Source organism: Camelus bactrianus, chromosome 16 (assembly GCF_048773025.1).
Source record: "Camelus bactrianus isolate YW-2024 breed Bactrian camel chromosome 16, ASM4877302v1, whole genome shotgun sequence".
Lineage (NCBI taxonomy): Eukaryota > Metazoa > Chordata > Mammalia > Artiodactyla > Camelidae > Camelus > Camelus bactrianus.
Window position 1 is genome coordinate 55754829 of NC_133554.1, and position 23683 is coordinate 55778511.

Sequence of the window (23683 nt, forward strand, 5' to 3'; positions counted from 1 at the left end):
AGAGGGCTTGTGAATGTTAGTAAGATGCTAACGCCTATGTAACTCTTCTTGCTACCATTCTGCCGGCCAGCCTTTCAAGTCGTCATGTGACCCTTTATCACGGCGCTCGGACGCTACAAGACCCCAAGCAGCCTGAGAACTGCCTGCCACCCAAGGGAGAGGCTGTGACGTCCAGTGTCCCAGGGGTTGATGTGGTCCGGCTTTGGGGCCCCAGGGATACTTTTCAGCTGTCTCCTCCTGGTGTCCCCTCCCCCAGGCGGCCTTGAAGTCCCCGCCTCTCCCCCAGCAGCCTGCTCCACTGCACATGCTGTTCTCACCCCTTATCAGGGTCATCCCAGTCTCTGCCAAGGCTTGGTCATTCCAACGGACCTTTGGGAATGGAATTTGAATGTTATTTCAGTGCCCACGTCACCTGCCACATCCCAGCTGGGCTCAACCTGCAGACCCCACCCCCGCTGCATCTTCCCTCCCCCCACCCTGGAAGGACCCTATGGCCTGGGCAAAGGGCACTGGCTTTGGTGGCAAATACTCTGATATACTCAACTCACTAAGTAGCTGTCTGACTTGTGACCTTAGGCAATTTACCTAACCTTGAGGCAACCAGGCCTCTCTGGGAAGTCACCCCACCCAGAAGCCCCACCCAGGAGCCATAAACTGAAAAGATCTACTGATTTGATGACATTAAAACTGCAAATTTCTGTGGCGGAGAAGGCACTCTAGACAAAGTTAAAAGCCAAGTATATGGGAGAAAATAGTCCCATTGAATGGAACTGATAAAGGACCAAGATCTAGAAACTTAAAAAGAGGTCCAACAAGTCCATATTTAAATATTTATCTTTTAAAAACATTTTTAGGCTTCATTTAATAAAGTTTTATTATGAGGGGAGGGAAATAGCTCAGTGGTAGATCACATGCTTAGCATGCACGAGGTCCTGGGTTCAATCCCCAGTACCTCTATTAACAATTTTTTTTTAAATAAATAAATGCTTCTACTTAAAAAAAAGTTTTATTATGTTTTTATTATTAAGGTCTTATAGAGACCTTTTTGAAGCATATTCCTTGGTACTGATTAATAATAATGTATTTTCTTTAATTATAATTTCTAACATTTATTTTCTTGCATACAGAAATAGCATTGATTTTGGCCTTTTGAATTTGTATCCAGTAATTTTGCTAAACCCCTATTTTTATTTTATTTTATTATTTTTTAATTGAAGTATAATTGATTTGCAATATTGTGTTAGTTTCTGGTGTACAGCATAGCGATTCAGTTATACATATATATTCTTTTTCATATTCTTTATCATTATAGTTTATTATAAGATATTGAATATAGTTCCCTGTGCTAAACAGTAGGACCCTGTTGTTTACATCAAGTTGATTTTGAAATTACAAAATAACAAATCTAAGAGAAAATTGGATAAAGGCTGAGAAAAGACAATTCACAGAAGGATAAGTGAAAATGGTCAATGAATGTAGAAGATGCCCAACCTCAGGAGTAATTAGGGAAATGCCATTTAAAACTATGACGCTCCCTCGTGCCCCAATCTCAGCATCCATCAAGAAGGCAGCACTGAAGGAACCAGGGCTCCCTGGAGAAACTGCGGCTCCAGGTCTGGGGCAGGGGGAGAGCACGGGGAGACTGGGACACCTTGTTTGTGGCAGAAAGCTTTCAAAGATTAATGGGGTCATGTCAAAAGGACACAGGAGCCAGCTGGAAGGGAGCCCCACTGGCCAAATTGTAACAATTTGAGCATCAAAAAGAAAAATGATGGTTGGTGATCGAAGTGCGCTGGGCTCATGAAAAGTTATGCATTCTGAAGGAAACAGGAGAAATCCAGAGAAACTTCTGGGAACCCCATTGGGGCATTTATTAAACCAAAATCTTGGTGAGTACAAGGTGTGTTGAGGGAGCTGCTGGCTTCCATATGGAGTCTTGGTAACATCAAGACGTGCAATAAAAACAGTTCAGCTAGTTCTGTGCGGAGTGTCAGTGTCCCGGCAAGAACGACACGCAGTCCTATGTGCACACAAGCGGTGAAACAGCCCACTGTGTCAGTCTGACGGTTCTGCATGTGAGTTTAGCGCTCTCACATTAGCATTTAAAAATGGCCACCGCATGATATCAAGACAAACAGTAAAGTTCATGCTAATAATTTCAAATTTGGTTTGAAAGTAAATGACGTTCATCAGTGACATTAAATAGCAGATAAAAAGCACCATGACAAATCCAACAAGACCAGAGAAAAAAGAAAAATGTTGTATATTTTAGTCACTTTAATACTTTTTATTCTTAAAAAAAGTTTGGGGGGAGGGGAGGTAATTAGGTTCATTTATTTATTTAACTTTTTTTTAGGTTTTTTTGCTTTTGTGATTTTTTTTTTTTGATACTTGCCTAACATGCATGTGCTATAAAAATAGTTAAACAGGGAAATAACTTGAGATGATGGCTAGCTTTGTTTAATGTTTTATGAAATGTTCATGAACAATCCAAGCATAATTGTTAAGAACACGTGTATTAAGTTCATGTAAGTGGAATAAAAGTTTTATGAATGGACTTTTCAACTACTTTCTCTACAGCTTTTCATGTAAATTAGTCTTTCGGTTCTGAAACTTCTCTAAAGGAAATTGTACATTTTTGGAAATTGTTCTGTATTCCCTCTAGGCAGCTAATGGGCTTTTACCAATTTTAAATGTTTATCGTAACAACAAAATGCTACTAATATATTCCAACTATGTCCCAGGCTCCCCTCTTCCCCTGAAAAAAAAATTTTTTTTCCAGAAGCGGGGAGAATTGATTGAAAAAATGTTATGTATTCCATTTAAAATGTTGGTATATGGCGTTTTCTATCTTAGGAAGCCACAGTGTTCTTGGCCCATCATGACACGGTAAGTTTCATGCTTCCAAATCTCTTCTGTTTTTAAGAATTTCTTGATACTCTTATAGCCTGCCTTCAGTGTGATCCTTTATTCTATTTGTCAGGTGCACAGGATTACCTTCTTTTAGCCTTCTGTCTTGTCACCAATCATTCCTACTTGGTGGCCATGTACTTGGAGTAAAGGCTGCGTGATCCTCCTGGCTCCACTCAGTGTGTGAGGACACCCTGCTTGCTTTGCTTGCATCCCAGGAACTATTTCCCTCATGCTGCTCACGGCAGCAGATCTCCCCTGAGTTGATGAGATTGTGTTTATCTCCCTGTAAAGCCTGCCTTTCCTGAATGGTTGTCATTGTCTTTGCCTTTAAAATCCTTCCTCTTTCTCTCTTCTTGAAATAATGATGGCGCTAAGTTATACCCAAAGCTCACCCTGCAAACTATTTCCTCAGTGCCTTGCAGAAAACACCAAACAAAAATACCATTTTAAAAGAGGTGTATTTTTTTTTCTTTTAGAATGTAAGCTCCTCAAGAGCAGGGACAATGTTTTCTGTGTCCTACTGTGCCTACTACACTGTAAATGCTCAATAAATACTGATGCTGGGAGGCAGTGAGTCTTGATAAGGGTGAGAAACTGAAATCCCCCCAAAAAAATTTTTTTTTAAATTAAAAAATAATAAAACATTGAGGGGGAGGGGAGGTAATTAGGTTTACTTATTCATATTTTTAAAAATTTGTGAGGGAGGTAATTAGGTTTATTTATTTTAATTATTATTTTTTAATGGCAGTACTGAGGATTGAACCCAGGACCTCATGCATGCTAAGCACGCACTCTACCACTGAGACAAACCCTGTTCCACTAACTTTAATGATTTTTAAACAGGGGGCCCCACGTCTTCATTTGCACTGGTCCCTGGAAGCTGTGAAGCCAGCCCTGGCAGTCAGCGCCCTCATTTCCTTGCATGTAGGTGTCTGCCCAGGGCAGCGTCTTACAGCCTGAGCTGGTGCCCATCACAGGAGCCAGCTGAAGAGCTAGGAAGGGCGGGGGATGGAAGCCTGCCTTTGTCATTACGCTTTGCGCTGTTGTGTTTGTTAGAAGCAAGTCACTAGGTCCACAGGACAAGAGAAAGAAGCTGGACACAAAGGGCCACATATTGTGTGATTCCCCTGATATGAAATGTCCAGAAGAGAAAAATCCATAGAGACAGAAAATAGCTGAGTGGTTGCCCGGGGCTGGACACAGGAGCACTGGGGAGAGAAACTGCTTAATGGGTGCGAAGTCTCCCTTTGGGTTGGTGACAATGTTCTGGAACTATCTAGATGCGGTGGCTGTACCACAGTATAAAGGTACAAAATACCACTGAACTGTTTGCTTTAAAATGGTCAATTTTATTTTACATGAATTTAACTAAAAAAAAAAAAAAATCACTAGGTCTAGCCCACATTCGAGGGAAGCTTACATAAGGGCACTGTTAGGGGCTGGATTGCATCCCCCCCCCCAAAATTCATGTTGAAGTCCTAACCCCCAGAACCTCAGAATGAGCTTTGTATTTGGAGATGGAATCCTTGAAGATAAAATTAGTTAGATGAGGTCCCTTGGAGGAGAGGGGACCCCTCATCCAACATGAGTGGTGTCCTTATAAAAATGGGACATTGGGACACACACAGGGGGAGCATCATGTGAAGGGTGAGTCAGGCCCCCACAAGCCCGGGAATGAAAAATACCATATGACATCACTTACATGTGGGATCTCAAAAAAAAGGACACAAATGAACTTACTTACAAAACAGAGATAGACTCACAGACATAGAAAACAAACTTGTGGTTACCAGAGGGGAAAGGGGATGGGGAGGGAAAAATTAGGAGTTCAGGATTTGCAGATCCAAACTGCTATATATATAAAATAGATAAACAACAAGGTGCTACTGTATAGCCCAGGGAAAGACATTCAATACCTTTTAATGGCCTATAATGAAAAAGAATATGAAAAGGAATATATATATATACACATATATATGTATAAATGAATCACTATGCTGTACACCAGAAATTAACACAACATTGTAAATTGACTATACTTCAATTAAAAAAATTAAACATAAAAAATTTTTTTCCATACCTTTTGACTGGGACTTACGAGCTCCTAAGATTTACGAGCACCAAGATAGTCATTGCTGCATGTGTTAGGGTGAAAAGTCTGAACTCCGATACATATCCAACAATTAGAGATGGGTTAAATAAAAATATACACATCCTGGAAGAGAAAATTACATGTTGGTCTTGTCCCCCCTTTCCTGACACAGAGCTCCTAAATCCCTTGGAATTTCCTGAGTGATAGGAGTGTCTTGGTTTTAATGAGGCGACTCTGAGTGGGCTCCTGGACAGCTCCAGGTTGGAGGCTGGTCATCAGAAAAGACCAGGCCGTGACTAGGAGCTTTGAACTTCCAGCTATCCTCGCCCTGCCCAGCCTCTGGGAAGAGGAGAGAGGCTGGAGTTTGAGCTGGTGATCAATCATGCCTATGTCATGAAGCCTCCATAAAAAGCCCAAAAGTATGGGGTTTGGAGAGCTTCCAGGCTGGGGAACACACTGATATGCAGGGAAGGTGGGGTGTACCCTAGCTCCACGGGGACAGGAGCTCCTGTGCTGGGGACCATCTAGACCTCTTCATCTGGCTCCTCATCTGTATCCTTTAAAAACATCCTTTGTAATAAATCGACAGTGGTAAGTGAATTGTTCTCCTGGGTTCTCTGAGCCTCTCTAGCAAATTATCAAACCCAAAGAGGGGATCATAGGAACCTCTGATGTGTAGCCAAGTCGGACAAAAGCTCTCGGTAACCTAGGGACTCGTGGCTCGAAACCGGTACCTGAGGCGAGGGCGGTCTGACCTGTGGTCTGTGCTGATTCTAGGCAGTTAGTGTCAGAACCGCTTGGTGTGAAACCCCCACACATCTGATGTCAGAAGTGTGGCAAGTATGAGTGGAGGGAAACAGTGAGTGAGTTTTTCCTAAAACACATCCACGCGATGAAGGCCCACAGGGCGGCTGTACACAATATGGTCACCTCCACCCACTGAGTTGGAAAGATCTCTGCTTTAGACTGAAGGTTTGTGCCCACCAACCCCCTCAAATTCATGTGCTGAAACCTAACCCCCAAGGTGACAGTATTTGTAGGTGGGGGCCTTTGGGAAGTGACTAGGTCATGAGGGCTGAGCTGGGATTAGAGTCCTTATATTAAGAGGCCCCGGAGAGCACCCTCGCCCCTTCTGCACGAGGATGCGATGAGAAGTTGATGGTCTGAAACTCAGATGAGGGCTCTTTCCAGAACCATGCTGGCCCGTGATCTTGGACCTCTAGCCTCCAGAACCGTGAGCAATATCTTTCTGCTGTTTATAAGCCACCTAGTCTATGGCATTTTGTTACAGCATCCTGAACCGACTAAGACAATCTCCAACACAGATTAACATATTTGAAGTGGAAAAACAAGTTGGAGAATAATGCCTAAAGCATGGCGGCGGGAAGGGTATAGCCCAGTGGTAGAGCGCATGATTAGCATGCATGAGGTCCTGGGTTCAATCCCCAGTACCTCCTTTAAAAAATATATAAATCTAATTACCTCTTCTCGCTGCCAAAAACACAACACATATACATACGTACTTGGTGGCAGGAGTACGGGGGTTACCACATACCCGGACATGGGAGAGAGTGGGAGCTAGCAAGCAGCAGCAACAGCTAACCCTGTGGAGACCATGCCTGGGGCCAGGCCCTGCCCACTGCTTCCTTTATATGCACGAATTCATTAGATCCTCCCAAGGGCCCATTGTACAGCTGAGTAACTGAGGCTCAGGTCACCTGCTCAAGGCCTTGCAGCTCGAAAATGGAGCCTATACTCTTGGGCACTGCATTATGCAGCACCTGTAGAAAGATGTCATGTTTTCTGTGTTCTCTTACAATGAGAATGTACGTAATTGGAAAAAAAAAAAGGAGAGGAGGAGAAAAAAAAGAAATCTTGGTTCTGTGTCTTCCTCCCAGGCCCTGGTCTTCCCTACTCCCCACCCCCACCGCCTATTGTGGCCTGGAGCCCTGACCCTTCCTGCACTTGGCCGTGGGGTCAGGGGGTGGGGGGTGCTGGTCACCACCTGGCTTTCAGCTCCCTGGGGCCTCCCAGACTCACTGCCAGGGAGGCTCTGGGTTCAGCAGAAGGAGGAACAGTTCAAGAGCCGGCAGGGTCATTGGGCCACCGTTTTAGGCTGTGGTAACCGAGGCTTACAGAGGGAGAGTTGCGCTCAGGGTTGCATAGTAAGTCAGGGGAGATCCGGAGCCAGCCAGGCTCTCCTGACGCTGGTCTGAGGTTGCACTGCCCAACCTCTGTCCCCAAGAAATGCTGCAGCCAGCTCCAAGGAGCTCTGCTGTCTCAAGGCTCCCAAGGTCCTTTCCACATTCCCGCAATGGGTGGCCTCAGTCCTCTCCTCCCGCAAAAGTAAACGCAGAGCTGGGTCTCCTCGCTTCTCTCAGGTGTCAGTGCCTGGGTCCCCCTCATGCAGGCCCAGATCTCAATTTGGGAATTAGAAACTGAGGGTGGTGGGGGAGGGCATAGCTCAAGTGGTAGAGCACATGCTTAACACACACAAGGTCCTGGGTTCAACCCCCAGTACCTCTTCCAAAAATAAAACAAAGAAACAAACCTAATTACCTGCTCCCTCAAAAAATAAATAAATGGAGGGTGGGAAGTTTCTCCCCTTCCCCTCAGATCCCTAATCAGCCTCATTAACCTTCCTCATCAGTTGCTTCTCTTGTGGGGCTTCTAGACCCATCTAGGACCTGGAGGCCAAAGGCAGGTCTGAGCTGGGGCCACAGGATTGAAGAAAGTTGCTGGCTGCTGGGCTGAGACAGACTTCAGGGGGTCACAGGGCCGAAGAGACAAGGAAGCTTCGGGAGTCCCTTTGATAAGGACACTCATCCCATCATGACTGGTCACCTCCCAAAGGCCTCACCTCCAAGTCCCATCTCCTTGGGCACTAGGTTTCCACCTGGATTTGTGGGGACATGCCATCCAGTCTTTAGCAGAAGGATTTCCCCCCCAAGCCATCAGAGGGAGCGTGGCCCTGCCCACACCTGGATTTCAAACTCTGGCCTCCAGCTGCCAGAGAACACATTTATGCTGTCAGAAGCCACTCAGTTTGTGGTAGTTTGTTCCAGCAGCCACAGGAAACCAACACAAAGAGTTATTCAAGTTTCTCAACCACCGTCACCGCCACCACCGCCACCACTGCCACCACCGCCACCACCGCCACCGCCTCCAGCTCTGATTTTCCTCACCAGAGCTCCCGGCTCTCCCGTAAGCAGGACCCCAACTTGGAAGCAGATAGGGTAGGGGACCCCCAGAGAAAGAGAACCAGGCATGGCTTTCTTGACGTAAGAGAAGGCGTTTTGTGATCTAAGCCTGGCCGCCACGCTGGCCCTTAAACTGGTCTCAGTAATGAACGATCTTAAGGGAACAGAAGAATGCACAGACAAATGGCTGTTTCCAGGCAAAAGAAGAAACCACAGCAAAGACAGTAAATCAGTTGTAAAGACTCTAAGTTCTGTTTCGATGGTAAAGATCAGCCAGAAGCCCTTTCTTTTCTTTTCTTTTTACTTATTTTTTTTAATGGAGATACTGGGGATTGAACCCCGGACTTCAAGCGTGCTAAGCAATGCTAAGCACGGGCTCTACCACTGAGCTACACCCACCCCATCCCCCCAGAAACACTGTCTTGAGCTGTTTTGCAAAATTTCAACCCCTCTTTGAGGGTGCAACCACCAGATCAACGGGAACCTACGGGATGATGCGAATGACCTTTGCTGACCCTCTTGACTTCAATCAACTCTAGACTCTGTTGACCTTTGCCCCAAGTCTAGGCTGAATTCTTCTCCACTCCAGCCCCTTCATGAATATGCAGGTACTCCGAGCTGAAAACTTCCCCAGTTTTGCTTTTGGGGAGACACTGCTTTGTGAGGATCCCCAGTGTTCTCCTTACTTGCTACAAACAGTAATAAATCCTTCTTTCTCCCCATCTTTGGTTTGGTCGTGTCTTCTGGCTCAACCCCCAGGAAGAGGTAAACCCAGTATTAGGGTGACAAACTCATGGCCTTTGAGCCCTGCCCTGTTCTCAGGGCCCCACCTCGCCCTTCCCCACTGCTTCGGGCTCCTCAGAACACCCAGCCTGGCCCCCTCTGGGGGCAACCCTCCTCCCTCTGCCCACCTGCTTCTGGTCTTTGGCCTCCACCCAACTGTTTTCGCTCCTGATCTTCTTAAATTATTCAGCAAGTTATTTCCCAGCTTCAGCTGTGGCTCAATGGCTCTAAACAAGACAGAAGCTTAAGGGAAACAGATCCTGTCTTCATTTAAAATGTAGATTTTTTTTCATCATGGAGTTTGTAGACATGAATTTCTGTTTTAAAAGAATTGCATTAAAATATGATTTCTCTGGATTTGTGGGGGTATGGGGACCCCCTTAAGTCTTGCCCCTGAGGCAAGTACCTCATTCACTTCAACCTGGTCCCTGCCCTCATAGAGAGGCTGTGCCAATGGGGAAAGCAGACAATCCAATCAGGTCATGGTCAGAGCTGTAGGAAATCTAAACCTGGGCAAAGTGACTGCTGTGTCGGAAAGGTAGTCAGGGAAGGCTTCTCTGAGAAGATGATGTTTGAGCAGAGACCTGAGTGAAGGGAGGGAGGGAGCCACAAGATGAGGGACGGAGCCACAAGATGAGGTTGGGGAAAAGCATTCTGGCATAGGGAACAGCAGATGCAAAGGCCCTGGGGAGGGAGGTGCGTTGCCTCCCAGGGATAGCAGGGAGGCAGATGGGGCTGGAGCACATGGGAAATGAAGATGGAGAGATGGGCCCTGGGGCCAAATTGTGCTGCCCAGTGGGCCAGGCCAGGACTCTGCATTCTGCCTTGAGTTTGACTGTAGGAAACAGTGGGAGGGTTTTGACCGGGTGGAGAGAGGGCTAACACATCTTAGTCACATGCAAAAGCATCCTCTGGGTGCTGAGTGGAGAAGAGGATGTGGTGGGGTGGAGTGGGAGCCACAGACTGCGCAGAGGGGCTTGCAATTGCCTGGGAGGAGATGGTGGCCTTCTTCCCTGAGTCATTTCAAACTGGGGACCAGCTAGCATCCTGGGGCACGTGTCCAGCACACATGCCGCCATGGAGCCAGCTGTTATTGCTGTTACTGTGTGACCCGAACAAAAACATTTACTTGTGTGAGCTCCAGGAGGCTCCGTGTAAGCAAAGAAATCTCGCTGAGACCAACACGCACCATTTGATCCCAACTTAATATAAAATGCAGTATATGTGTGCTGGCTATGAGGTATGCAAGAACAGGGTAGAGACCAAAACACTAACAGCGATTGCTTCTGCTTGGAGGGGTCACAGGCGACCTTTTTTCTTCTTCGTGTTTTCCTTCAGCCCCCCAATTCCCTGCAATGATCATACAAACCCCCTGTGACTGCTATTTGTAAAGCTATGTATACAAATTCCAAGCATTATAAGTGGTCTATGTGTACAAAAGACATCTGGACGACCGGGCAAGGGAGCCGGATCACCCATAAGTACTTTTCCAAGTTTTCTCAAGCGCAGTTTTTTTGTTTTTGCATAACCAAATGGTGTTTTTTTTTTTTTTAAACAATTAACAGTATTGCACGTTCTGTCTTTGGACTTAGACAAGGTCAAGGGATCATTTCCCCACCTGCCCCGGGGGACCCTTCCCCCTGCCCCCTGCCTTCTCCCCACACCCACATGTCCCACCCTGGTAGCAGAAAAGGGCTGAAGGAGGCAGGACAGAGGGATGGGTTCTTCAGGCCCCTATGTGACTGGATGGGCTCTGGGGCTGTCTGGGCAGTGAGTGTGTTACCCCTTCCGTGTGACCTGTCTGCTTAGGGGACCCAGCGCTAGGCCTGCCCACCTGCCCCTGAGCGGTTATGTCTTAGTCAGAAGTCACCACTGGCTCTTGGGAAACTTGCTGCTCCCCTGTGGCCCCAGGGAGAAAGTGACAAAGAGCCTCTAATTCTACTCAGACTCCCCTGATCTTTCCACGAGGCCTGACCTTGGATGTCAGTGGTCATCTGCATTGTCCAGTTTTAGCAGGAATCATGCTCAGTTGGTTTAGCTAGAATTCCCCATCGAGTTCTTCATCTTCCATCGCCCCCATCCTGAGTGAGGTCTGAGCCCCCTAGCCATCCTTCAGCAAGAATCCTGTAGGGTCATTTAAGCCAGAACCCCCACCCCCCTGATGTAACTTTCCATCCACCGCCTCCCATCCTGCTCCTTGACTGTAAACTCCCACTTGCCCGCCCTTGAACAGCATCTCTCTGCTGGGGAGTTTGAGAGCTGGTTACTCAGCGGGAGGCACTGGAAGGCTGGGAGGCTGGCTGAGAGAACCATGCCCGCTACAGCAGGGGTGCCCAGCCCCACACTGAGGGCCTAGAGATGATCAGGCCTGGAGCTGCCCTCTCCCCGTCCACTGCCTAGTTCCCAGACCCCTGGGCAGCTGTGATGAGGTCCCTCCTTCCATCATGTTCTTTACCAGACAGCACCCCCACTTTGGAAGCCTCTGTGGGCCTCTGTTCCCTGCCACCAAAAGCTCCTGATCCTGTGTCTCCAGCCCTAAGGGACGGCCAAAGTCCAGACTCTCACTTGTCGTGATCATTCTTTTACCAAAAGTATCAGATGAGCTGCTCTGAAACCCACTGCCCTGGGAGGTGTGGAGGGGAACTCCTTGCAGTCAAAAATGAATGTTTTTCAGCTGGGGTGTGTCAAACAGAATATTCTAGGAAAGTGCTGGGGATAGGGTGAGATGAGTGAGGCATTTGGCTGGGGCGCAAAATTTAGGAGGGACACTAACCAAAGGAAATGATATTTCAACATAATATTTTTTAAAATCTTTATTAAAACAAAAATACCCATTATGAAAAATATTCAAAATTTTAAACAAAGACAGCTTGTTGTGTGTTTTAATGACCCTGCGTGGCCGTTATGGCTCCAGCTGAGGGAGATTATAAGTGTTGACACAGGTGAGCCCGCAGCTTGGGAAATGAGGGGCTTTGTGTAAAGTCTTTAAAAACAGGGCATTTATTAACTTTTCCCAATTGGTTAAAAATACGGGAGGATATTTTCATAAGTATATATGGGGTGCCGACTTTTTCTTTTTGCCTCAGCCTCCTTTAAGCTACTACCTCCTTTAAAGAGAGGGAGGATGGTGGGCCCCAGCGGGAGGAAAGAAGGAAGGTAACTAACTTCTCCAGCTGCTCAAGGCTGAGACTTCTCGGGTGAGGTTCCCGCCGCGGCCAGCAGGGGGCGCTGTGGGGCTGCACGGCCAGGACCGCTTCCAGGGGAAGGAGGCTTAGTTTCTGCACCCTGGTTCCTGACACCCCATCGCTTACAGCTCCAGCAGGCCAAGGGGAGCTGATCCAGTTGCTCAGCTCTTCGGTGACAACACAAGGCTATCCCTGAGCACAGAGCACAGAACACAACCCCAGACATTGCTCTTGTACCCTGTAGCCCCCTGCCGCCAACCTGCAACCCCCCCCCAGGACACATAGGCCCTGCCCAGCATCATCATAAGATCCATCAGGTTGGATCTTATCGGCCCCCTCCTCCAGCAGCACCCCTAGCCCAGGTGTGGCGGGAATCACTAATTGCCAATGGCCTCTCTTTGCGGGGTGGGCAGTGGAGACAATCTTTCTCAAGGGCCACATTCCAGATCGATTCCAGCTCAGAAGTGAATCAGTCACCACTCTCAAGCCAACCAAAGTGAAATGGGGAGGGGTCTTTTCCTCCCAGAGGCTATCCTGCCTCTTCTCCTCTGGGTCCCCACAGCCCCACGACCCCTGCACTCTGGCTCTGGCTCAGCCTGTACTTGCCAGGGGCCAGGAGGCCCCGGACCTGGCAGTCTCTTTCAAGACTTATCCCTGTATTTGGCCCAGTCCACCATCCCTTCTCCTTCCACGTGCTGCTTCCGACAGTCACTCTGTCCTGAGCATCCCCACGTCCCCAGCACTGTGGGTGCATCCTCCTCCTCCTGGTACCTGCCTTGCAGGACAGGCCTCATGTTCACTCCTGTTTTAAATTAGAGGTGATTGTGGCCCAGAGAGGCTGAATGACTTGCCCAAGGCCACACAGCGTTGGGAGGCAGTCTGATTCCAGAGTCCAGAGTTCTATCTTGCAGTACTGCGTCCCTGGAAAGGCCTGTCCTTGCTCTGTCCTCCCCGCCCTGCATGTCTGGGTCAGTGCACACAGCTCCTGGCTCGGGGTACTGGCCTTGCTTTCTAAGAGTGGGATTTATTTACTCTCTGGATTTCTGTCCAGCGCCTCTGCCGTGCCAGGCTCAGGCGCTGAAGGCGCAGCCTGCATGCCAGGAGTTCACGGGCTGGAAGACAAGACTTTTCCTGTGTGTCAGCTGAATCTTCCCAGGCAGCCGGGAGCTCTCCCAAGGGGCAGAGGCTGCTTCCTGCCTCTCCTGCAGCCCACCCGGGGGTGGTGACCTCCTGGCCCCTCCTCAGGGAGTTGATGCTGCTGACTGTTGTCTCCAGGAACAGTGGGCGGGGGCGGGGCAGGGCTGGCCTGAGGCTGTGAGGTGGGGACGGAAGGGGCTGGGAGCTGAGAGCTCAAGGAAGGTGCAGGGGGTTTAAGGCTGGGAAGAGCGGACTTCATTTCTCAAAAACCCAAGGGCTGCCCCCTGACCCATACACCTAGAGCAGCAGGTTGAGAGTGTGGGAGGCCCAGCTCAGGTCTAGAAGGTCAAGGTCTGATCCTTGGCTGGCTCACTAGAGCGCTTGGACCAGCAGGGCCCTCCTTTCTGACTACCTCTCCCTTGATTCCTCCCTCACTTACCCTATTCTTTCCAGGGAGATTTCCAGAACAAAAGATGAAAAGCCCCCGGACTTCTTTTAAACAAACACAGGCTCTCTTCCTGCCCTCCCCCCCAGCCCCCAAGCCCAGCTTCCAGCCTCCAGCCCTGTGCTCCTAACTAAACAGGCGAGCCCCCCCCCAACCCCGACACGCAGTCCTAAGCCCCAAACAGAGGGGCCCGCCACCAGCCAAGGCTGAGACACAGGTGAGGGGGACACTTGGGAAGCCAGACACCTTCCAAGGAAAAGGGCTGAGCCCTGAACTAAGGAGTGGAGACAGAGGCGAGAGACAGGTGGCAGAAAAAGACCAAATGAGCGTGCACAGACCCAGGAAGAACGAGTCTGTTTAATGACACAGCTGGGTCTGGTTACAAACATCAGAAACTACAAAAGGTGGACAGGCAGTTACACGGATGGCTGCACGAAGATGGGACGGGGGACACAGGCACAGTCGCCACAGCAGCGAAACATCCTTGAGGACGATACACGTGACCAGGGGGCACACAGGGGGCTCCCCAGCAACGTGACCTAGGTGGATGGACAGGCTGAGCGCCGGGCCGTAGTCAGGAGGGGCGGGGGAGGGAAGGCCCTCGGCCCCCAGAGCTCCAGGATGAGATGGAGACATCTGGTCCTGTCATGGCTGCCCGGCTGACAGCAGCCTGGATCCCGCTCTGGCCAGGGCTGTCCTAGTGGCAAAGGCGGATGGAGTTGGCGCTTGAGGTTTCTTGACCTTACCCCCTCCCCCCAGTGCCGTGATCCTGTCCAGAACGCCTGGCCCCTCTGTCTGCCCATTTCAGGGCAAGTCAGGGAGCCGCATCCTTCTGTGGAGGGTAGAGGTAGGGAGAGGCAAATCCTTTTTGCCTGAAGTGGAAAGCAGGAATGTGGGGAGCTAGTCAGAGAGGATGGGCTGGGCTTTGCTGGCAAACTGGGTCCCCCCCACCCTGCCCATGCAGGCCCGGGTCCTCTCTGTGCTGATGTGGGGCCCCTGTCATCTCTGCCACAACACTCTGTTCTCTGCCCAGAAGCTACCAGAACCCCTCGGTGGGCAGAACCGAGGCTTAACATGTGCCTCTGGGCCCCACTGATACACCGTATAGATATGTATGTGTATATAGAGAGATTTATATAGGTTGTATATAGAATATATCTGTAAATACGGTAGACGTGTGTGTGTGGTACTAGGTGAGTGATGTGGAGACCTGCATGCTAGCCAGGCAGATAGAAACAGGGCTGGTGTGTTCCTCGAGCGACTCAAAGACTGGCCCCTGATTCCTGCCAGCTGTTCAGCTAGGTCTCTAACAGTGAGTAGAAAAGCTAAGAAGGGTGTGCCCGGCTCTTCAAGGAGGGAGGATCCCCCACCCCCGCAGGCTACCCGCCACACCACCGAGCTGGGGTCAGCATCCAGGCAGCCAGGGCCACCTCCTGGTGGCTCCAGGGGGACTGTGGCCCAGGCAGAGGCAGCCTCTTTCCGGGAAGACGAGTCAGGGATTCCTCCAACTTCCTTGGCACCCAGAGATGGAGGGTCAAGGAGGGTCTTCAGAACTCGGCCTTCTGCTCAAGATGCTGCCAGGGAGGGGGGAGGAGAGAGGAGGATCCTATGGCCCAGAAGACGGCAGCGTGGCCGGTGGGCTGTGGGAGAGATAGGAAATAAAAGTAACAGGTTACTAGGGCCACAAGTGGGACCAGGGAACCTGGGGGGCAGAGGAGAAGGATCGGGGGCTGGCAAGGCTGGACACAACCTGCCCAGAGACCCCCGCGGTGCTGTTGAAAGCCGCCCACTGGACCCAGGTTCTGGTCCCTTTTGCGCCAGGAACTTGCTGTGTGGCGTCCGTTGGCGCATCTGAACTTCAGATCTTTCTCTAGAATGTGAAGCCTGCCTGCCTCGCCCACCTCTGTGAGATCCGAGGGACAGAACTGCCTGACCGTGTTTCACGAGCTGCAAAGAGCCATACAAACACGAGCTCTCTGTCTCTCAATTCTGAGATACAGGCACTCTCCGGTTGGCACACCTGGTACCCCGGCCCCGGCCACCCATAGGCATTCTCTGCACGTGCAGCCCCTCCGTACTCGCTCTCCTCCCAGCCCCTCCTGACTCCCCCACCCACAAAAGCACACACACACACACCCTGAAGCAGAGACAGTTCAATAAACAGTGGCGTCTGGCCCTCCTTGTGTCTCTGATAAGAGAGGCTGGATGGAAGCCTTCTAGAACTCTGCTCTGTAACTTCCCCCACCCTGGCCTTTGAAACCCATCTGGACCCTGGCAGCAGTGGGGTCTGCAGGCCCGGGGCCAGGGAGTCACTCCCTCTAAGGGGTCACACCTGTGCCCCCAAGAGACCAGGCGTGATGTGAGAGTGGAGACAGATGAGCTGGGGTAACCCAAATGTGGGGCACTCAGGCCCCCAGCCAGTCCCCCAAGTACTCCTCTCCAGTCTACGAGGAGCAGAAACGGGGAGGCAGGAGATGTTGGCGGTTTCCTAATGTTTGGGGTTTGGCAAGATTTAAATCCCAGGGGTCCAGCTGGGGCAAGAGAGGGGAGGGGACAGGACTTCGTGTCGGGAAATGTTATCCATGTGTTTCTGATTCACTGGGGCTCGCACCGGCCAGCTCTCCTCTCCCTCTAGGCCCCCATAAAAAAGCCCTTTTCTCTAGAAGCAGGAAGTCTTGTCTCCTGGCTATAAACAAACTCATCTTTGGCGGCAGAGCCTGCCTAGGGAGAGGCGTGGGAGGGCGAGCCCCCTTCCCCACACTGACCCCTCCCTGGCCCCTTGGGCTGCTTCCGGCAGCCATCCTGGCTCTGCCAGCACCTCCTGGAGCAGGTAACAGTGGCCCACCTGCTTCCCGTCCACCCTGAGGGCTGGGGCAGGCCAGAGGCCAGCTGTGCACATCTGGAGCCACTGCCTGGCTGTTGCCAGGAGTTCCCGGGGGCTCTGCTCTCTTGGGGGTGGTGCCGATGCAGGGAAGGGGGCAGGGGCAAGCTGGGGCCAGTGCGGTCAGCGGCAGGAAGGCCAGGAGGCCTGGCCTCTCCAGGCTGCCCTCGGGGGACCTCCTCCCGGAGCCGCGCGGGGACCCCTGTGAACAGGAGGTTCGCTGGCTCGGTGGGCCAGCTCGGAGCCCGGGGTGGGGGGGCGGGGGGGATACGCCGCCTTTTCCATGGGAAACTGCTGGGAATGTTTCTCTCCAGCGCGTGTCCTGAGCCGCTGGCTGACCCCTGCTTCCCATTCCCGCCTCCGCCCCTCTCTGTCCTTCCTACTCCAGCCCCGCCTCCGCCCCTCCATTGAGCTCCCAGAGCCCAAGCCCCATGGGGGCCCAGGAAGGCCGGAGTGTTCCCAGGCACCATGTCTAGGGGCCAGCCCTCCCCCTTGTGCTCCGAGTCAGCTGGAGTCACTGAGGCCAGCCACCCTTTTCGAGCCTATCCCCCAGGCCCTCACCCCAAAACTAGGGACCTGGCCTCCCAGGTCAGCCCAGAAGTACCGCCCCCTGCTGGTGTGCGTGGGAGGTACACCCACACAGGCCCTGAGTGGGTTTGGGCACGTGCACGCGTCCTTGTGATTCTGCTGGCTCCAGCCTGGTTGAGGCCGAGGCAGGAGGGAGAGCTGGTCAGCGTTAGATGAAAAACAGCCCCATGTGATTGGTACCCAGGGAGGAAGTGGCCAGAGCTGGCCTGGGTTGCCTCTGGGCCCGATGAGCCAGCCTTCCCTCCAGGAGTCTTTGGAGCCTCTCTGCCGGGGCAGCCTTGGTCTCGGGGTACTCTGAGTGCTCCCCAGTTCTAGGCAAGGCGAGGGCTCTGCCCGAGGAGAGTCTAGGGCCTTTTCTGAGCCTGCCTGTTCTTAAATGCGTCAGACCCCAGATCCATCCTCCTGGGAGTGTTCCTGCCCCGATGGTCAGCACGTGGGCCCCAGGAGAGGTGGGAGACCAGGGGACAGGGGAGGATGCGGCAGGGAGGCTGCCTCCTCACGTGGTGGCGTTGGGGACCTGCTGTACCCAGCCCACTTCCTTGTAGGCAGCGGTAACGTGACTGTAGATGAGGCCACGAAGCTTGGCCCAGGCTCTCTGTGTCTCGGGTGGGAAGTCGTTGGCAAATTCCTCAGCGATCACCTCCAGGATGACTCCAGAGAGGATCTGGGGACCAAGGGAGGAAGGCGGAGTAAATGCTTGCGCTTGGGCACCCCCAAAGTCCCCTGCATCCTTTCTATCCTGTGTTTGGTCCAGGGGATTGTTCATGACACCGCAACCCAGCAGCTGTGGGAACCAAACACACTCAAGACTGAGCCCCCATCCTGCTGCCCCTCCCGGTCACAGCCAGGCCCGGGTAAGATGTGCAGTGGTCCCCTCTGCTGACCCGGGGAGCCTTCCCAGAGCCTGCAGGCCGTTGTTGGCTGTGGGAAGTGGGCCCTGAGGGGCTCAGGAGCCGAAGAGGATGGTGGGGGGGAGTGGCAGCACACATCTGTCCAGCGACATACCTTGAAGTACACGGGCTCCACCTTGTGCTTGAGGGCGTGGGCTTTGCCCACCAGGGCGAGCACAGAGGACACCTTCTCGGGGTCATGCAGGTTCTCCACCACAGTGTTGAGGGCCCCCATGACCCGGCAGGCGTGCTTCCGCAGCTGCGGGCTCCGCTCCATCTCCAGGGGCTCCTCCATGTGCTTGAACTGGCTGAAGTACTGCTTGGCCGATGGGAAGTTCACAAAGAACCTGGCAGGAGGAAGCGGGCGGGCGCTGATCAGGGGGCAGGCCCTCTCCCTGAAGTGGCCAAGATGATGGGGGGTATGCAGAAGTGGGAGAGGCAGGACCCACCCCCACCTCACCCCACTAATTCTTTTCCCCACACGGATAGCTGTCCCTCAAACACAGACCCTTCCTCTGGCCTACATGCAGTCCCTCCCCTACCAAGGCCCCAGCCGTTTCCATGCACCAAACTTGCTCAGGCTGGCAGCCTCCTCTTCCAGGCCCCTGTCTTCCTTGCTTCTTGCCTCCCTTCCAAACCCTACACACCCTTCAAAGCCTGGGGCAGTCACAGCTGAGAGACTCAGAGCTTCAGTTCTGGGATCACAGGCCAGTGTGACCTTGGGCAAGCTAACTTTCCTGAGCCTCAGTTTCCTCATCCATGAAATGGGCATCACTGTTCCTGTCTTGTGAGTCGTGGGGTGTCACGAGAATGACACGAGAAAGTGTGCGTGCGGAGTCCTCCGCACAGTGTAGACACAAGGGGGCTCAGTAAATGCCAGCCTTTGTTAGGATAAAGTCAGAGCTCTCTTTGTAAACAAAGTAAAGCCCTGTGACTTAGCTCAGGTCACGCAATCACGGAAGGGAAGAAACAAGATTCAGTCCATCTCCTCCCAGCCCAGTCTTCCCTCTTCACTACACTGCTTCCCTCCTCAGCCTGCAGGAAATATTCATCGATTGATTTACTTAAAGGTATAGACTGATGTCACCTGCCTGGTGTGGTTCTGTAAGTACTTCCTGCGTGTACATCCCACCTCTCCAATCAGCCTGAGCACATCTCGGGGGCAGACCCTAGGGCTTTCAAGCTCTACCCCTTCCCTCTCCAATTTATCTGAAATTATCTAATTCCTCCCAAATGTCACATTCACTAGGTCACTCTCATGCTCAGAAACATTCAATGGCTCCCCACTGTCTACTGGACAAAGCCAAAACTCCTTAACCTGGGATCCCAGGCTTCTTATAAACTGTCCAAACGTGGTGTCCACATTCTCCCCTACACCCGAGCTCCACAGCTTCGCTCACCTTTGGTAAAGCGGTCAGGCACACCCTTCTCCCTCTTCTCTGGTGTCCCCCATGCCTCTCCCTGGGCATCGACTGGGCCCAGGGTGACTGCTTTCCCTTCGAGGCCACTGATGGGTTCCCTGCCACCCTTCACGGTTTCTTCCCTTCTTGCTGGTCTGACTGGGTCCCACAACCCAAGGGCAGAGCCTGGGTCTCACGCATCCCCTGTCCCATCACCCCTGTCCAGGCCCTGCAGTTTGCTGGATGCTGGTGATGAGGGATGCATTCCCTCTCCCGCCCGGGGCAAGGTGTCATGGGAGGTACACGGCCTGACTCCACCAGAACTTACGCAGCTTAAATGTAGCCTAGAAAACTACAGGATGAGATGTCTTGGATCTGTTTTTACAGGTTGTTTCACACCTTTGGAGCGTCCTCCTTTGTGATCAGAGAGAGCTGGTAATTTGCCAGAACAGCCCTTTCGCCAGGGGGTCGAGTCTCAGATCTGAGAGCAGGAACAGATGCAGGGAGAGCATCTGACCCAGGCTGTCTCTTCAGGAGACGAGGCTGAGGCTGGCGGGGAAGTGACCAGGACAGAGCCCATGTGGAGAGCAGAGGGGGCCAAGAGTGACCTTGGGCAAATCACTTCACAATCTCCTGTCTGCTAAAGTGTGAGAGGAGTCCCCCGCACTCCTGCTCACCACGTCGCAGATACCCTGGTGAGGGCAAATGAGGCAGTGGGTCTGCAAATACACTGGATTTCTCTGGAGAAGCTTTGCTGTGAAGGGTGGATATGAAAAACCCAATCTGGATTTAAGTGAGGAGCTCAGACTTTGGAGGTTTTACACTGCTTTAAAAATAATCATTTCTATTTGGCTGGTGTGTAACCATGTGCAAAGCATCTCCACCTGTTATTTCATTTAATGTCACAACAAAGTGGATCTTGTATCCATTTTAGTGATGAGGAAACCACGGGGAATATTTACTGAGCACTTACTCAATGATCTCATGAATCCTTGCGGTACCCTCCTGAGGTTGCACTCTTTTTATCCCCACATCCTGGATTAGGAAATTGATGCCCAAGGTGGCCCAGCGAGGTGGGCGGCAGGACCAGGGAGGAGCCCGGGCAGCCCCTGCTTTGCTGGCTTCCCCATGCTGCTCGGAGGCTGCTCTCCCGGGGGATGGTGGCCTGGGACCCAGTGGGTCTCCTGCCTTGACACTTATGCCACGTCATGGCCCTCAGAAACTATGGTCCCAAGGAGACTCTCTTCTGGGTGAGGGGAGTCTAGGGGGCCACATGCTCTGCTCCTCTGTCCTGGCTTCTCTCCTGGCCCCTCCGTGTTCACTCCTGACCAGGCCTGGGCTGCCAGGGAGAAGCCTCAGCAGCCAGCTGGGGAGTTCTGCAGCTTCTAGAGGTGCCTGGGTTTCCAGGAGAGCCTGCAATAGGCTTGTCTGAGTGTGAGGAGGGAGGCAGCAGAGTTACAACCGGGAGGGGCGCCTTCCTAGAGCACGGGTGCTCCCTCTCCAGGGAGTGGAGGTGCAGAGTCTGGGCAGCTCCTCCACTGCCAGAGCTGAGGGGTGACGTGGGGGTGCAGCTGGCCGCAGCCCAGTGGGGAGGGAGGAGGTGAGAGTGACAGGTCAGAGGGCCACTGTCCCAGGATCTATCCGGGGCCGTCTTTGTGGATGGGTGCATGAAGACAGGAGGGAGTTGTGACAAAACTGAGGGGCATTCGAGAAGCTTATCAGCCTTGGCCTCCCCCCGACAACATCTCCCATCCCAGCTAGCCAGGTTCTGGGGCAGACGGCAGGAGGAGGAGAAAAAGCAAAAGGAGGCTGGTGGGATGTGGGTCTGGCGGTGGGGATGTGGGGGTCTTCCACACAGAGGAGAGGGCAGGTGAAGTGTGGCTGGGTTATCAGCAGGCCAGATCTAACTGCTCTCTCCGGCCTCTTCAGGTTAATTATGGGCCCTCTCTGAGACATGAGCACTTGGTAAAGGCCTCCCCAGCGCAGACCTGGTCCCCTCTAAGAGTCGGGAACAGGGAACTAGAGGGGAACAGAGAGAGAAAGAAAACCTCACCAAGAGTTCAGATTCTCCAGGAACAGCTCTGCCCACAGAGTTCAGTTCCTTCCTCTGCACCCACCCCCATCCCCATCCCTGAGGAGGCTGGGTGCTGCCCCAGGAGCTGGGTCCTGGACACATCCCTTACATGTCCTCCCTGGCAAATGGCAGCCCATTGGGACAGAACATCTCCAAGGTCCTGTGGACTCTGCCTCTTCTCCTCTTGGTGACCCACGGGTGCACCCGGGAGCATCCTGAGGCCTGATGGGCCCGCGTGTGCCGACAGACAGCTGAGAGCAGACCTCCATGGATGCAGCCTGGCACATCTGGGACTCCACTGGCCACCCTGTGTGGGCGCTCGCACGTGCGGATCTGCACCTGCCCACGGCTGATGGCTTTGAGATCCGAAATCCCCTCTCAGCTTCCCCACCACCCCCGGCTATGTTTCTGGGCCTGGGAGCTGCCAAAATAGCTGTCCCTTCCTCAGGAATCCTCCTGGAACTCCTCAAGAGTGTTTCTTGCTCTTTTTCCTCCAAAATCTGATTCTAAGTTGGAATCAGGGCACATCAATCTGGAGCTGGGTAGGTCCCAGGCTTGGGGGAGGCAGAAAGGAGAGAATGTGGGAGAGAAAGAGGAGCCAGAGATGGGACCAAGACAGGCATGCACTTCAATTGTCCTTTCCACAAGAGAGGTTCCACCCCATCTTCAAATAATAAGACTGCCCTGATCTGTCCTAGATTTGACAGCTTCCCTCTGCCAAGGACAGAGGGTTGAGAGTGAGTGTGGGTCTGGGGCCTCCGGGCCTGTACCCCCAGGGACCAGCACATGCAGGAAGAGAGCATCAATCTGTAGCTATGGTCAGTTACTAGCTTGTGCGGCTTGGGGATATTAACAGGAATGGTGTGCGTGTGCACTGGTGTACTGGTGTGTGAATAAGAGTGTCACTTTGTGTGTGTGTGTTCCTTGGGGGCATGTGGTGCCTGAATGGAACCCTGAGCCCAAGACACATGGCCTTTCCTCCCCAGATGGGGGTTTCACGGTGAGGCCCTGTCTCCTGAAGCTTCTCCCTTTCCCTCCACTAAACTCAGCAGGGACTGTATCCTAGGGGAGGGTTTACTTCACCACTCACCTGTGCCTCACCTGGGAGCTCCCTGCTGGCCCTGGTGGCAGGGGCAGGAAGAGGTCAGCTGGGGAAACGGACCTCAGGGTCTACTCCTTCTGACCTCTATTCTCCTGTCCTTTGCGCTGTTCTTCCAAGAGTCTTTGAATATGGAAAGGGGCTGAGCTGAAGAAAGGGGTTTGCTCCTCCTTGTCCTCCTTGATTGAGCCTCAGTTTTCCTGTCTCTAGAATGGGGAGCCCCCAACGACCCCACTGGAAAGGCTGGTAAAATGTGTGTCCATTACAGCTCGGTTAGATGGCTGGGGTCGCTGGTGAGGAAGGCATGGCTGGCTGAGCAAGGAGTTCTGAGGCCGGGGAGAGGAGAGGGATGGAGGTGCCCTCCTTCTGCGTCTGGTTCCTAGTTCCTGGTGAGCCCCGCGCCCAGAGCCATGAAAGGCTCGGCCAGGGTTTCGGCCACCCCAAGGTGCCCCACGCTGCCCGCACCCGACCGGCTGGCCGGGCCCCAATCGCAGCTGGGGAGGTGGCTCCGGAGCTCGGACCCGGGCCGAGCCCACCTCTGCCGGAGCCGCTGCCGCCGTCCCTCCTCCGGGCCCGGTCGGGCCGGGGCGACACCTACCTCACCAGGATGGCCACCCCCACGTCCTCGCAGTTGGCATAGAGCCGGGCCCACGTCGCCTGCACCGCCTTCCTCTCCGCCTCGGACAGCTCCTCGCTCCGCTCCCTGCGCTCAATCTCCATCTCACCCGGCACTTTCTCCATGAGCAGCTCCTAGCCCAGCCCGGCTTCGCTAGGCAGCGGCGGGGCGTGGAGCGCGGGGAGCCGGGCCGGCTGCGTGCGCGGCGGGCGGGCGAGTGGTAGAGCGCGCCGGAGGGAGGGAGCGTGTCTGTCTGTGCGCGCCGGGTGTGTGTATGTGTTTGTGTGTGTGTGTGTGTGTGTGTGTGTGCGCGCGCGTGTGCAGGGTATATGTGCAGGGGGCGGGGGACCGCGAGCGGGGGGCGGGGATGTGGTTTGCTG

At 52.8% G+C, this 23683-nt stretch overlaps 1 protein-coding gene across 2 annotated transcripts; it reads right to left on the reverse strand.

Annotated features, from left to right (window-relative positions):
• Positions 1–14094: 14094 nt before the first annotated feature.
• On the reverse strand, positions 14095–23623 carry CYGB (cytoglobin). Of its 2 annotated transcripts, none has more exons than XM_045513552.2 (4): positions 23286–23623; positions 18230–18461; positions 17751–17888; positions 14095–15395 (listed from the first exon to the last, which is right to left on the reverse strand). In XM_045513552.2, the coding sequence occupies exons 1-4, from the start codon at positions 23426–23428 to the stop codon at positions 15303–15305; spliced, it is 606 nt and encodes a 201-aa protein (XP_045369508.1). In that variant the 5' UTR covers positions 23429–23623; the 3' UTR covers positions 14095–15302. The 2 variants fall into 2 exon arrangements, with proteins under 2 accessions (XP_045369508.1, XP_010949036.1); XM_010950734.3 differs by having other exon boundaries at positions 17725–17888; positions 23286–23616.
• Between the last annotated feature and the right edge of the window lie 60 nt (positions 23624–23683).

Bases quoted from the DNA above. Each gene is read 5' to 3' on its own strand.
- CYGB (XM_045513552.2), bottom strand. From the start codon at position 23,428: ATGGAGAAAGTGCCGGGTGAGATGGAGATTGAGCGCAGGGAGCGGAGC. The intron at 17,889-18,229 runs GTATGTCGCTGG...CTTGGTCCCCAG, and splicing joins TGGAGCCCGTGTACTTCAAG to ATCCTCTCTGGAGTCATCCT. The intron at 15,396-17,750 runs GTACAGCAGGTC...TCTCTCCCACAG, and splicing joins CCTACAAGGAAGTGGGCTGG to CCCACCGGCCACGCTGCCGT.